Consider the following 14,516-nt stretch of genomic DNA (forward strand, 5'->3'; position numbering starts at 1 on the left):
AAATAAAAGGAGCTCCATTGATGGTAATTTCTTCAGTTCCTTCCCAGGACTCTGGCAATTGGGGCACAGAGTGGGGAGCTGATTCTCCCCAGCCCCACCCTGCTCCACCCTGCCCCACCCGAGGGCTGGAGCCTGGAGGCAGGCTCTTTCTTTCCACTAAGCAACTGGAAGACCTGGCCTCCAAGTCTTGCTAGGGGCCGGGAGGACGAACAAGGGGGCATTGAGCTTGGTGGGGCCTCACAATGGCCGCTCTGTCCCAGCTGGCCGGGGGCTGGGCCCGTTTCCGACGGGGACAATAGTCAAAGGGCAGTGACGCCGGCAGGGCCTGGAATCCCGAGCGGGATTTTCCAAGTACTCAAAGCCTGCTGTTTGTCTTCACGTGGAGACCCAGGAAGCCTGCCTCCCTATCTCCCCCCACCCCACCCACGCTGGGCACTGTGCCCAGAGGCCCTGGCCCCCTCCCCAGCTCTGAGGTGCCACTGTGACTGGGGAGGGGTGGTTCTGGGGTCTGGGATTTGAGTGGGAGCTCTATATCCCAGGGGTCTGTGCCTGATGGCTCTTCCTCGGGGCCTGGGGCGGAGCAAGCTGTCCTACACCTGAACTCTGGCCACCAGGATTTGGTTATGGAGGGAGGTGGTAAGGGCCAGGCTTGAGGAAACTGAGATGCTCGTGAGGGTCATAGGCAGCCACACTGTACTCACTCTGTACTGTGCCACGTGGTCAGTTCTGAGCATCCAGCATGCTCACCATGCGGCAGCTGTGTCTCAGGGGCAGCCTGGCTCTGTGGCTGCAGAGGTAGACTGCGAGAGATCCTGTCAGAGGTGAAGGCAGCTGTGAGGTAAATGGACAGTCAACAGGTTGCTAATGACGGCATTTCACAGCCCTGACACGGCCACGTTAGGCCTGTGAGAGTCACGTCCTGACTGAGGGCTGTGCTGGGCCTGAGGATTCCCAGGGAGTTTTAGGTTATAAATCTGGAAGAATCCCCAGCCCTCACCTTCAGCCCCTTACTGCAGCAGAGACCCCAGGGCTGCTGGATCTCCTCAGAGGATGACGCTAAGGGATGAGCCTCTCTGTCCACCTGACTTCCAGCCCTGTCCAGGCCTGGCCCTGGAGCCCTGTAGCTTCAGCCAGCAGCTGCTCTTACTTCCCCAGGCAACCAGAGCCCAGCCCTGGGCTGCCGTTTCTGCCCCAAACCTCTGCCTCCTCCCCTGTTCCAGTCCCAAGCCCTTCCTTGGCCCCTGGCTGGGGAATGTTTGGTTAAGGCTTAGGCTGGCTAGTGGGACTTTGAAACCTCCATCCAGCTCCCTGTGGTGAGGACAGGAAGGAGTTAGTGCAATGCTGAGAAAAGGCACCCCCCTCCATATCTCCTTCCCCACACAAGCCAGAGACATTCTGAGGGCAGGAGGCACATTCCAGGGTCCCTGGCTGGACTCTAGCTTGCCTGAGGGCTAAGAGGTCCTGGAGACTCTGGCCTTGGCTTCTGCCTCCTGCCCCCACCCCTAGGCCCATGAGCTGCTCATCCTCCCCACACCCTCACCCTCCTTACCTCCTGCTGGGCGCTGACCCTGCCAGGCTGGGGGTGGTGTGTGGGGGGGGCACTTGAGGTCTCCTCAAGGTCTGACCCAGCCGCTGGCACTGTCCAACCCCTATTCAGGACCATAAATCAGGCCCTGCATGGCTGCGGGGCCTGGGGGTGGCAGCTGGGCCGGGGAGGGGAGTGCGGGGGGGGCCTTGTCCTGGTACATGCTGTGTTAGCAGGGAGCCGTGCCCAGCTGCAAGCCGGGCAGGCAGGGTGCTGACTTGCTGCCCTCCTTGCCCAGGCACATCAGAGGGAAGGGGCTCCCACCCAGGGAGCCCAGGCTTTAGGGTAGCCAAGCAGGAAACTCAGACCCCGTTCCAGGGTCCCAGAAAACTGGGATATCATCAGGATACAGAGATGCCCCCTACCCAACAAGAAACCAGAAACAGAAAAAGAGCCCCCAAGGGTACTTACAGAGACTCCCCTACGGGGGTGGCTACATAGCCCTCTCTGTTTCCAGAACAGTCACACAGAATCCTCTTCCCCAAAGAGTGACAGATACACACATGCCTTCCCTATGAACAGATGCACTGGCCTCGCAGAAAGAACAGACAACACCTTACTCCCATGGGACAGGCGCACAGAAATAAAGCCCCCTTTCCCCCACCCCAACCTGGCTAGAGAGACAAACACATAGGCTTAGAGATAGAGACACACAACCCTTCCTCAATAAAGAAGGGCAGATCCCCCAGGAGGGCAGACAGCGGACAAGCCTCCCCTGGGCCTGGTCCAGGTCTAGAGGCTGCTTGATGAGGTTGGGGCTGGGAGGCGCCTCTTTCTCACGCTCTCTGAGGCTCTTTCGTCCGCCCAGCCATTTCCTCTGCCACCAAGGAGGGGCCTGGACCTGATATCCCAGAGAAGGTGGGGGATGAAGGAGCCGCTGCCCAGCATCTCAGGGGGCAGATGTCAGAGGGGACAGCTGGTCCTCCTCGCCCCTGAGGCCTGGCTGGGGCTGGAGGGTCAGCAGGCAGGGTGCTGACTGCCCAGCCAAGCTGGCCACCGTCAGGAGGCCCTAGCCTGACGTCAGTCCCACTCATTGTTGTTGCTGGGGCTTGAGTCACTCCCTGTGACGCCACTGGGGTCAGCTCTGGAGCGGCTGGGGATGGCCTGCAGGGCCAGCTTCAGGGCTCAGCTCTGTCCTGGGCACACACCAGGATGAGGTGGGGCCATCCGGGGCCACACTCAACATGCAAAGTCAGCTGCCTGATTCCAAGGTCCTGGGTTGGCCTTCAAGATCCCTCCACAGGCCTTTGCTGCAGGCACGGCTCAGAGTGCTGTAGCCAGTGCCCTTTCTGCCTGGCTGGCCATGGCTCTGGGCTCTGCCTGAGCAGTTGGCTCCCTCTGGCTTTGCTCCTCCTGCCTCTGAACCCACAATTTCCACCCTCAGTCTTCAGCAATTTTTTTCTTTCAGGATTTTTCTTTCCACTTCTCCAGGAAACCTCCCCAGAATAATTCCCTGGAGCCCCACTTCTTCCTGGAATCACCAACCCCCCTTCCCTGCCCATTTCCTCAGGTTTCTATCCTGTGTTCTCTGCAGTGGTCCCAGTTCCCTTCTGATGCTCAGTCACCTCCTGGCTTGCTGAGAGCAGAGCTTGGGACTCCTCTTCACTCTGAATGTGACATTTTCTACTCCAGGCCACCAGCATCTTTCTGAAATGACAGCAGAAGCCTCCATCCTGGCCCCTCTTGCCCCCGAAAAACCTGCCGCCATTTCTCTTGTTCCGCTTGTCACATTTTCTTGTTCAAGTGCATTTCCTGGTCCATCTCCTCTGTAAGACTTTGAGCTCCGAGGGCCAGGATTGTGGCTTGCCCACCTTGATATAACTAGGTATGACGTGAGTCTGGCATGTGGACAGTTAAATATGTGTGGCATGAATGAATGAATGAGTGAATGATTATATCTTGACCATCAGGGGTAGGGGCATGGGATGGGAAAATTCACCCCACAGAGCTCCATTTTTTTGGCCAAGACCATCCCTCCCTGACAGGTCCCCCTCAGTGGGATCTCACTGGGACCTGAGGTCTCAGGCTCAATGAGACAGAAGGTCCAGGGAGGCATGGGGTGGCAAGGATTGGTTCATATCTGGGCCTGAGATAAAAGAGGTAAGAGGGCTTAGCCTCACCCTCAGGCAGGAAAGGGCTCCATGGAGAGGGTTAAGTTTTGGAACAGGGATGAGAGTAGGTAAAAAAAACTGGTGGAATGATAAAAGAGTAGCTGTGTGGCCTTGGCAAGACATTACATATTTCTGAGCCTCAGTTTCATTATCTGTAAATTGGGGAGAAAACGATAATCACTTTGAAAGGCAGTTGGAGAAATCAATGCATCAGTGCATGTGAAGCGCTAGCATGGTGCCTAGTCAGCCTTGGTGATTGGGAGAAGTGATGATGATGTTGTAGTGTTGTAGGATAGTGTTGTGGAAGGCCCTGAGAGGGTGGGCATCCAGGGGGTAGAGAGAGGTCAGTCACTCTCCTCATTCACTGACAGTCTCTGGGGCTTAGCCCCTGGTTCCACTCCACCCCAGAGATGGTTCTCACCTCCCTGAGTCTCCCTCCAGTTCCTCACAGATTGTCCCCTCTCAATATTTCCTCCTGACATATCTCCTGGCTTAGTCCAGGCTCCAGATAAGATTGTTGGTCTGTGGGGCAGGCAGCTTTCTCCTTCCCCAGGCCCTGGGGGTACTCCCAGACTGCCCCTGGAGAGGTGCCCCTACCTAAGATAGAGACGGGCTGCACAGGGCAGACTGCGATGGAGAAGTAAATGAATAGGGAGCAGGTGGGGCGGGGGGAGAGGCCAGCCAGAGGGGGTTGTGCAGCTGGGCTTAGAAAGGCTGGGCAGCCGAGGGGGGAGAGGTATTAGTGTTCTAGGTCTGCCATAACAAAATACCACAAACTGGGTGGCTTATAGAAACAGCAATTTGTCTCACAATTCTGGAGGCTAGGCGTCCAAATTCAGAGTGTAGGCAGGGCCACTCTCCCACTGAAGTCTTTAGAGAAAGATCTTTCTTGTCTCTCTTAGCTCCTGGTAGCCCCAAGCGTTCCTTGGCTCCAAGGTGCATCTTCAAAGGGCAATCCTTCCTCTGTAAGGCAGTCCCCGGGTTATAAACGTCCGATTTACGTACAACCCGTAGTTGCGAACCAACCCGCATAAAGGCTATCAGGAAAAAACTGACTCGGTATTGGGCCCCGCAGGGGCCGCACTTCTCCGGCCTGCCAAGTGCCGCAGCAGGTCCTTGGGCGGCCACTGGCGGCGGGCGGGCCCCTGCGGCACCGAGGGAGCAGCGAGCGGAGAGCCCACACGCACCCGCCTCCCGGGGAGCTCGGAAAGGGCCGACCCCACCGTCCGCGTGTCCCAAGCACCCCCGCTCCGATCGACATGTCGGGCCTGCAGGTGGTGACAGCAGGCGGCGAGAGACAGGCACCTCGCTCTACGTGTTCTCCGAGTACAACCGGTCAGTGGGTCAGTGCGCCGGATTGGCACACGGCCGGGCTCCCACGGCGCCCCCTTACCCAGCTCCGCCCCACCCCATCCTGCCAGGCCCTCCTTTCTGCGCAGCCCGGGGCCATAGCAGCACCTCTCTGGCCTTCTGCCTAACACGTGGGATTTCGCCATTGCAGTACTTCTTGGTGTTTTGGTGGCTGGAAGTGGGTGTGTGTGTGTGGGTGTGTGGGTGTGTGCAGTCTTATTCCTGACCTCTGTATGTTCATATGGTTTTCAGAGACGGTGGAGAACCTCGGACTTGGGTTTCCCTAAGCTCTTTCCAACCCTTGGGCCCCCGGCTGCTTTTAGTACATCCTGAGTGGCACTTTCCCCCTTGCATCCAGAGGCAGCGGCTTCATAGTTGGGGCGTGGGGTTGACAGGTCTGGTGAGGAGGTGATGGTGGGATGATCTGTCTGCCCAGCACCACCAGACTGGTGACCCAACCTTCCCTGCCTCTGCTGAGGAGGATTCAAAACGCAGCAGAAATGCTGGCCGGTGGTACAATTGTAAATTTTTTAGTTCAGGGCCTGTGCTGAAGTATCTAATTGGTCTCAAAGATTTTACAGAACAGAGTCTTCCAAGTATTTTGGATAACTTGCCCTGTAGGTACCTCTTCAACTGTGGAGAAGGTACAAGAGATGGTTTGTAATAACAAACGGGAGCTACTTTGCAATGCACAATGAAACATTATTATTAATATTACTACATTATCTTTTTTTATGTTAAAGACATGTTAGTGTATCTGGAAGGGTTTCTTCAATGTTTTTACGCATAGAAAAGTACACTACATACTATATACTCAGACAAAAAATTGACTAATTAAAGTTAGATGCAACATACCTAATTGTTCTGACTTAGGTACAAATTCAACTTAAAAACAGACTTGGGAACTGAACTCTTTGGTAATCCAGGGACTGCCTGTGTGTCTGTCTGTTCTTTTCTACTCAGATTGGATTAGGACTCATGCTACTGCAGTATGATCTCAGGATAACTGATAAGATCTTCAAAGACCCTATTTCCAAACAAGGTCATGCCCCCAGGTACCAGGGGTTAGAACTTTAATATATCTTTTTTTGGGGAACTCAGTTCAGCCTATAACAGGGCATGGAGCCTAAAGGGTGGGTGAGTGACAGTAGTGTGTTGGAGCCAGCTGGTCCCAACACCTGAGAGCCAATGGTACCCCTGATGATGAAGACGTAATTATTCATTCTGATCTCCACATTTAGTGATGTTCTGTAGCTTGAAATGGGCCGTGGCAGGAAATTAGCAAGTGCTACAAATGAGGGCATTCCTCCCCTGACAGCAGGTGTTGAACATTTATCAGCACGCTGCTGGTGGGTGGGGTATAGTGGAGAGTGCTGGTGCATGGGAAGGTCAGGGTGGAGAGGCCAGAAAGAGAGCTTCTGTAGTGGTCAAGAGCCCTGGATTTGATTCCCAGGCTCTGCCAGTTACTGAGTGACCTTGGGCAAGTCACATAACCTCTTCCCCTGTAAATTTCTTCATCTACCTTGTAGGATTGATTGATATAAAGTTTAAATAAATTAATAATGTAAAGCATTCAACAATGTTATTATTTGTAAATAATGTCTATTATTATTTTGGGAGAAAATGTGTGTTAGGAGATGAAGAATTTAACCCCGAAGTAAACAATTTAGGAAGGTCTCCTGTTGTGGGTGGGGAGATGCCAGGGTCTGTGGGCATTAAGAGCTCTGTTTGCCCTGGGCTTATTACAACCGGCATGGAGAACCAAACACACTCCTAGCAAATTACCTAGCACTAAAGCTGCACTCACATTCATACAACACTTTCCAGTTTACAAAGGTTTTTTTTGTGAGTAATCTCTTGTGATCCCCATTTATAGAGGAGGAAATCAGAAAAGAGGAGTGATATGAAGGGTCACATAGAGAGGCAAGGCAGAATTACAATTAGCCTTACGAGAACTGTCACCAGATAGGTCACGATAGAGTACCAATTAGTGTTACTGTAGGAAGATAGCACAGTAAGATTAAGACCCTTTCTCTAGCATCTTTATGTGGTCGAGGGCCAGGGATCCTGCCTGTTATGCATGTTGGACAATCTAGAGTTTTGCCATCCACTCAGCGTCACGCAGCACAGTGGCCAGGGCTCATCTCCAAAGGGCATGATCCTCATTTTGTGGGGATCCGTACCTGTTCCCAGGCTTCTCAGTCCAGAGTTGGGGATCATTTCTCCGCCCCAGGGGCGGGCTCGCCTACGATGACTCCTCCCAGCCTAGGGAGGCAGTGCAGAGCACCGGCCCCTCTCTCCCGCCCCGCCGTCCGTCTCTATGGCGGAAGTGGGTAGTTCCTGCCGAAGCACAACAACACTGTCAGTGGTGGGAGTGAGTGGACTCGTCCAAATGAAGGGGATACTTCTGACGGTCAAATCTTAAAAACTGATATGTAATCAGGAAAAAAAAATCATACAAATTATGGAGCAACATATGATTAAATTTTTTTGATTACGTGAGTACAAAAACTATCTGGACAGCTGCGTTCATGTTAGGACGTGGCCGAGCTGTGCACGCTCCCCCTCTGGAGGTCGGTGGAGCAGGTAGAACTCTCCCGGCCGGTAGGGGCGGTGGGACGGCGTTCCGGTCCCGGGTCCCTGTCCTGTGGTGTTGGTCTGTCACTCCCGGTGAGTGCTGCCCGATGGCTAGGGAGTCGGGGTACGGGTGTGTGATGGGGTAGGGGACCGTTCTGACCGCCTGTCCTCCTGCACCAGCTTGGGAGCTCCCCGGGGCGGCGGGAGTGAGGGTGCCCCTCGAACTCCGGAGTCCGGCCAGGCTAGGGGCAGGGTGCCGGCCCCGAGACATCGGGGGAGTCAGAGCCTCCTTTGTCCCTGGACTGTGGAGGTTCACCGGTAGTGGCGGTGGGAGAAACGGGACCCGGGAGGGAAGTGGTTTTTGTGTCCCGCCTGAGTCTTTTGATACGGAGCCGGAAAGCGTTCTGATTTTGCGTTTAGTTCATTCTGATTTGGGGGCTCATCGCCCGCGTAAAGGCTTCGGTGTACCTGCAGAGGTCGTACCTAGGCGTGGGGAGGAGGAGAAGGGGCATGCTCCGAGCCTGAGTGGCCTGCACTCCAGCTTAACACGTAAGTTGGTGGTGTGGGTGTGGGTGTCCTGAACTCCAGCTTGGCTCTGAGAAGGCGTCTGTCGGCTTCTGCCGCTGGGCCTTGCAGACCTGGGCCTTGAGGGGCTAGCGGGAGGAGACTTCCCGGGCCCTTCCCTGGGTGAATGCCCCTGGTCATCGTGGAGACAGACAAAAGGTGGCTTCTGTGGGATGGAGGCTGGAACTGATCAGGACAGACTTCCTGGAGGAGTGGAGCCTAGAATAGCGCTGAGACTGAGTGAAGGGCCTGGGCTTGGGGCAAAACTGAGTTGCTGTATGGCTTGTATGAAGGTTCATGGAGGACACAGGAGGGAGAAGTTGTGGAAGAAAGGAAAACTGAAACAGAGCTGGGAGTCTGTGAATGGGAAACTGCTGGATGGAGTTAAACCAGAGTGCAGAAGTGAGAGAAAGCCCTCCTTATCCTTCGTCCAAGACTGATCCCAGCAACCTCAGGAAGGACCTGGAATTCAGGATGAGGATGAATTGAGCAGCTACTTTGTACCTGATACAGTGTTGACTAGCATACAGTCCTTGCCCTCAAGGAACTGTCTGCCTAGTGGGAGAGACAAGAATAACACCTGTGAAGAGATAAAGGATAATATCGAAAGACAAGGCTGATTGTCAGGTGAGAGGCAGAGCCAGCCTGATCTTGTGAGCAGTCCAAAAACTGTTGACCTGTGTTCAGTGCTGAATGCTGCTGTCGAAGAGGAACAGAGATCAACTGGAATCTACTTAGAGGGGAGCTGAGGAGATAAGATGTGATGTCAGTTAGGCATGTTTGGTGGCTGAGGACCTTTAACCTGTAGAATGGGCCAGGAGGTGATGGAAGATTGCCTCTAAATACCTGAAGGTTCATTTGTGGGAAAGAGGTGAGACCTATTCTGTGTGGTTCTAGGTATCAAAACTAAGACCAGTAGTTTGAAGCAATGAGGGACAGATTCCTTCAGTAGAAGGAATAGCTTAATATAGAGCTATCTGAAGATGGAACGGTTTGCTGTGAATTCACTGTGAATGGAGGTGTTCAAGCTAAACAGTCTGAGCTAAGAAACTTGACTGCACCTTCTCCCTACAGGCTCATATTCAGTTACTAAGTTCTGCTTCTCAAGTCTGTTCTCTCCTCCCTACTCGCTCCACCACTGCCGTGATGTAGCCTTGTGTCTTAGTTATCTAGTACTGCCATAACAGAAATACCACAAGTGGATGGCTCTAACAAAGAGAAATTTATTTCCTCACGTTAAAGTAGGCTAAAAGTCCAAATTCAAGGTTTCAGCTCCAGGGGAAGGTGGCTCCGGAAGAAGGTCCTTGTCCTCAGTCTTCCCATGGTTGAGAAGCTTCTCAGGTGCAGGGACACCGGGTCCAAAGGACGTGCTCTGTTCCTGGTGCTGCTTTCTTGGTGGTATGAGGTCCCCAACTCTCTGCTTGCTTCCCTTTCCTTTTTATCTCTTGAGAGATAAAAGGTGGTGCAGGCCACACCCCAGGGAAGCTCCCTTTACTTTGGACCAGGGACGTGACCTGGGTAAGGGTGGTGTTATAATCCCACCCTAATCCTTTTTAACATAAAATTACAATCACAGAATGGAGGACAACCACACAGTGCTGGAAATCATGGCCCAGCCAAATTGATACACGTATTTTTGGGGGAACATGATTCAATTCATGACACCTTGCATCGTTTTCCAGCAATAAGAATATCATAATTAATTATACTTGTTGAGCCCTTTCTACTTGCCAGGTACTGTTTTAAGTGTTCTATAGATATTAACTGAGTCCTTGAGATGACCTTTTCAAGGTAGCTGCTATTAATGTCCCCTTCTTTAGATCGGGCAAGTTGAAGGTAAGCAGCTTCCCCAAGGTCACACAACAGAGCTGTGGTTCCAGCTCAGGCTGCCTGGCTTTAGAGCCATTGCTCTTTACTACTATCCTACTGTGTTTTCCGTAAGTTATCTTATTAATCCTCAAAACGATCTTGATTTGCAGATAAGGGAATTGAGGCTCAGGATGAGGGATTTGCTTAAGCAAGATGTGGGAGAGCTGGGATTCAAACCCAGGACTCTTGGACATGAAAACCATCATACTCTGCACTTCAGTCCTCCACACCCCCTCGTGCTGCCTCTGTAACTATCACTACTGTAACTTGTCACCCTGCTCAGTCTTTCAGCCCTTAAATCCGTGAGATTGTTCCCTGGAGCCTGGATGACCCCAGAAGTTGTGTGTGAGATTTGTGTGGACGTGCATGTGTCAGTCAAGCTTTAAGCCCAGGCATCATAGTTTTCATGCTCCCTGAGTAGCTTTTGACCGCAGAGTAGTTAAGAGCTGTTCTTTGCCCTTCAGCCAGAGGTGACTTTCTGATGCACCGATTTGATCTGGGCACAGTGATGCATTCACTCTTCTCTGCCCTCAGCAGAGTCCAGATGCCTTAACGAGATCCCAGGAAATCAGACAACCTTCCTTTCCTCCTTGTCACTCCCCTCGTAATCTCACCACTGCGGTAATCTTTACACGCCTGTCTCACCTCTGTCCCGTCAACTTCTCCAGAGCAGGGCCTGTGCTCACCTGTGGATGGCCAGGCCTGACAGGTGTTACACAGTGAGCATTTGCTGTGAATGGCACTGGATGCTGTACGTGGAATTCAAGCCTGGGCCGGTTGTTTGGACTGGTGACTTTGAAGCTCTCCCACTGCTGGCTTTGAGAGCCTTTGATTCTCTGATAGTAAGTGCTGCAAAAATGCAGGGAAGGGCCAGTGGAGATGGGCTGGGCTGGGCCTGGAAGGAAACGAGCAGGTAACATGCAGATTATTCAGAAGGTGCCAGCAGTCTGACCAGTCTGACGTGGGCTCCTCTTACAGGGTGGTCCCTGTGTGGGGTGAAGCTCTCCGTGTTCATCCCTGTCCCCCACCCTGCCGTGGGCCACCAGCCGCAGGATGAACTGCCGCTCAGAGGTGCTGGAGGTGTCGGTGGAGGGGCGGCAGGTGGAGGAGGCTCTGTTGGCCGTGCTGCACACGGTGCTCCTGCACCGCAGTACAGGCAAGTTCCACTACAAGAAGGAGGGCACCTACTCCATCGGCACCGTGGGCACCCAGGATGTCGACTGTGACTTCATCGACTTCACCTACGTGCGCGTCTCCTCTGATGAGCTTGACCGTGCTCTGCGCAAGGTTGTCGGGGAATTCAAGGTAGGAATGTGGCCTGGCAAATGGCAGGTGGACCTTGCTGTTGGAAGTCTTTCAGGTTGTAATGAAAAGGCGTGTTCAGAGCTCCTCTGGGGCTGAGGGGTTGTGGTGGTGATGTGGTGGTGGTGGTGGTAGGTGGGGGTGGAGGGTTTATAAGAATACCCAGGGGCGGAGGGAGCGCAGGAAGCCCTCACAGCGTTTGCAGTCAGATTCCCTTGGAAGCTCTTCTCTGACTCCACAGCTCGCTCTGCCAGCACCTTTTCTGCTTTTCTTTTCACCACTCTCTGGTCCCTCCCCATACAAAACTCCGTGAGAGACAGGAGTTGCCATTGATACGGAGTGCTCCTTTTGAGCGCTATGATGTGTTTGTATATGCCTGTGTGGGTTAGAGAAAGGGGAGGAAGGGACACACCAGGCTGTTAATGTTGGTCACCTCAGGAGAGTGGAAATGGGTGTGATTTTTGACTTTGTCTCTGTGCCGAATCTCAGTGCTTTCCTATTTCAATGCAAGGATTTTTTTTTTATTTAAAAAAGTAACAAAGGGAATCTCTTGCCCAAGCTCTGGGGTCAGAGGATTGCCGCCTGCCTTCGATTCCACAAGTGTTTGGAGCGCCTCTACACTGTGTGCTCCTTGCAGGGGTTTGCCTGTGTCTGGTGGATCCCCTCCCAGGCCACAGCAGTCAGAAAGCTAGCTCCCTCCCCTCCCCCGGGATGTCCAAGCCCAGAAAGGCCAAGTTCATAAGAGGTTTCCCAGTCACCCTACAGGGAGGCAGCAGCACCTAGCCTTCTGTTCTGTGCCTGCACAAGGTCTGCAGAGTAGAGTGATCAAGAGCATAGCGTGGACCCTGGAGCCAGGCTCCACCACCTAGCAAGTGTGTGAGCTTGGGTGCATGTCCACTCCTCTGGGCCTCAGTTTCCCTTCGTGTAAAATTGGAATGCTAATAGTACCTACCTCTTAAAAGTACTTTTAGGTTTAAATGAGTGAAATGTGTCAATTGTTCGGAACAGAGCCTGGCACACAGTGAGCATACAGAAGTTAGCCATTGTTACTATTAGTTAAGGTCACATGACTTTGGTTTGTCTGTGAAGGAGAGACTTATTCCCTATTGGGTGGCTCAGGATTGGAGGAAGTGCCTCTGGGTTGGCACTAACTCAGATGGAAAGGTGCTTCAGGGTCCTGGCCACCCTAAGAGGAGGAGTGTGAGGGTCCCCTGCACCCAAGGGGTTGGGAGAGGCAGAATTATTGGTCAAGATGGCCCTATTTGCTCCTCAGAGGGGAAGAGGTAAAAGTGGCCAGATCTGGTCTGTCCTTCAACTTCCCTTCCCTATTCTGTTCCTTGGTTTCTTTCTTTCTAAACAAGGATCATTAGGCCTTATAATCTCTCCCTTCTTCCCTACCTCCTGCTTTTTAGAAAGAGACTATGAATTTGGGCTGTCATAAAACGAATGGGGTAGAAGTGGAGAAGGCAAATAGGGTTTGCTTGGGGAGAAGGAGACGTTGGAGAGAAGGTGATTTTAGAGATTGTTTTCAAGGATGGGGGCCACAGGGTGCGGTTGTAGGTGGAGAAGGCCCTTAATGTAAAGGTGAAAAGCATGGATTTTGAAATCAGATAACCTGGATTCAGATCCTGGCTCTGCCATTTACTGGCAATGTGACTTTTGGCAAGTTATCTTACATCTCTGAGCCTGATTTTGCGTCAGTAAAATGGAGGTCACACACCTACCACAGAGTTGTTGAGCCAGTAGGAGAGTGCATGTTGCCTGGGACAGAGTAAGTGCTGAAAAACACTAGTGATTTCTCTACCATCAATTCCTAACAAAGCTGGAGGTGTTGGGAGAGGGGACAGATTTTGTTGGCTTGGTGTGTGTCACTTCACATAAATCCTTTACTCTCTCTGGGCCTCTGTTCCCTGCCATACTGAGGGACTAATACAGATAAGGGTGCTTGCTTCCTTGGGTCATAGGAAGCAGACCTCTGCAGGGTGAGAAGGGGTCTTGGTCTGCTCATCTGTTACCGCTTCTCCCCCAGGATGCCTTGCGCAGCTCTGGTGGCGATGGGCTGGGGCAGATGTCCTTGGAGTTCTACCAGAAGAAAAAGTCTCGCTGGCCTTTCTCGGATGAGTGCATCCCATGGGAAGTGTGGACGGTCAAGGTGCACGTGGTAGCCCTGGCCACAGAGCAGGAGCGGCAGATATGCCGGGAGAAGGTGGGTGAGAAGCTGTGTGAGAAAATTATCAATATCGTGGAGGTGATGAACCGGCATGAGTACCTGCCCAAGATGCCCACGCAGTCAGAGGTGGACAACGTGTTTGACACAGGCTTGCGGGACGTGCAGCCCTACCTCTATAAGATCTCCTTCCAAATCACTGATGCCCTGGGGACCTCGGTCACCACCACCATGCGCAGGCTCATTAAAGACACCCTTGCCCTCTAGGGCTCGCTGGGGACCGGGAGCTCCTTTATGCCTCCCAGACCTTGGCTTCTGGGGATTATGCTGTTGAGGCCCTTGGGGCTCTGGAAACCTGCTCTGGGTCCTTGGGTGAGACTTGGGAGGGTTAGCCCCTGGCTTCCTTGCTTGGGGACACCAGCCTCTCTGGTCCTCCTTGCCTGATGATCAGGTCCAGCATTACACTGTCTCTCCACACCCAGACTGGGGTCCGCCTTTCTTCTCCACTGTACAGAAGGATTGTGAATAAAGTTGAGAGTGTGAGATTGAGTTGAGCCATCTCTCCTTTGGCTTGTGTTCTACCCTGAAATGTTAACTTTCTGGCACACTTGTGAGGACATGGGCGTGTGTTGAGGGTGTTTTTCCAAGATGACGGGGAATTAAAGATTATAACAGATTTTGCACTTTGTTGGACATTCACAGAGGCAGGTGTTACCCATCCAGATGTGGCCATGGCCAAGCCCATGAATGAGGACATGGGGTCAGATGTGACTGAGCCATATCTCCTTCCTGGCTTTTATATCTCCTGGTCTTGCTTCATAACGGCCCCAGGGAGTATTTTCTGTCTTCACAGAACGCACACAGGCCCAGCATGTACCAGATAGGTAATTTGATTTGGGGTTTTGCACTCTGGAAAGAGATTGGCCATCTTCAGACCGTCTGGCGTTTAATGACACTCTTCCAGGTCAGGCTGGCTCTGGCTGGTTGTTAG

At 52.8% G+C, this 14,516-nt stretch overlaps 1 protein-coding gene across 11 annotated transcripts; it reads left to right on the forward strand.

The window, feature by feature from the left end:
* Positions 1-4,820: 4,820 nt before the first annotated feature.
* On the forward strand, positions 4,821-14,074 carry ATG101 (autophagy related 101). Of its 11 annotated transcripts, none has more exons than XM_049883190.1 (4): positions 7,245-9,058; positions 10,725-10,898; positions 11,035-11,361; positions 13,388-14,074. In XM_049883190.1, the coding sequence occupies exons 3-4, from the start codon at positions 11,110-11,112 to the stop codon at positions 13,790-13,792; spliced, it is 657 nt and encodes a 218-aa protein (XP_049739147.1). In that variant the 5' UTR covers positions 7,245-9,058; positions 10,725-10,898; positions 11,035-11,109; the 3' UTR covers positions 13,793-14,074. The 11 variants fall into 11 exon arrangements, with proteins under 11 accessions (XP_049739155.1, XP_049739150.1, XP_049739153.1 ...); XM_049883192.1 differs by having other exon boundaries at positions 7,245-8,814; XM_049883189.1 differs by having other exon boundaries at positions 7,245-8,172; positions 8,481-10,898.
* Positions 14,075-14,516: the final 442 nt, after the last annotated feature.

The sequence above is a fragment of the Elephas maximus genome, chromosome 4 (assembly GCF_024166365.1).
Source record: "Elephas maximus indicus isolate mEleMax1 chromosome 4, mEleMax1 primary haplotype, whole genome shotgun sequence".
In the NCBI taxonomy this organism is placed as follows: domain Eukaryota; kingdom Metazoa; phylum Chordata; class Mammalia; order Proboscidea; family Elephantidae; genus Elephas; species Elephas maximus.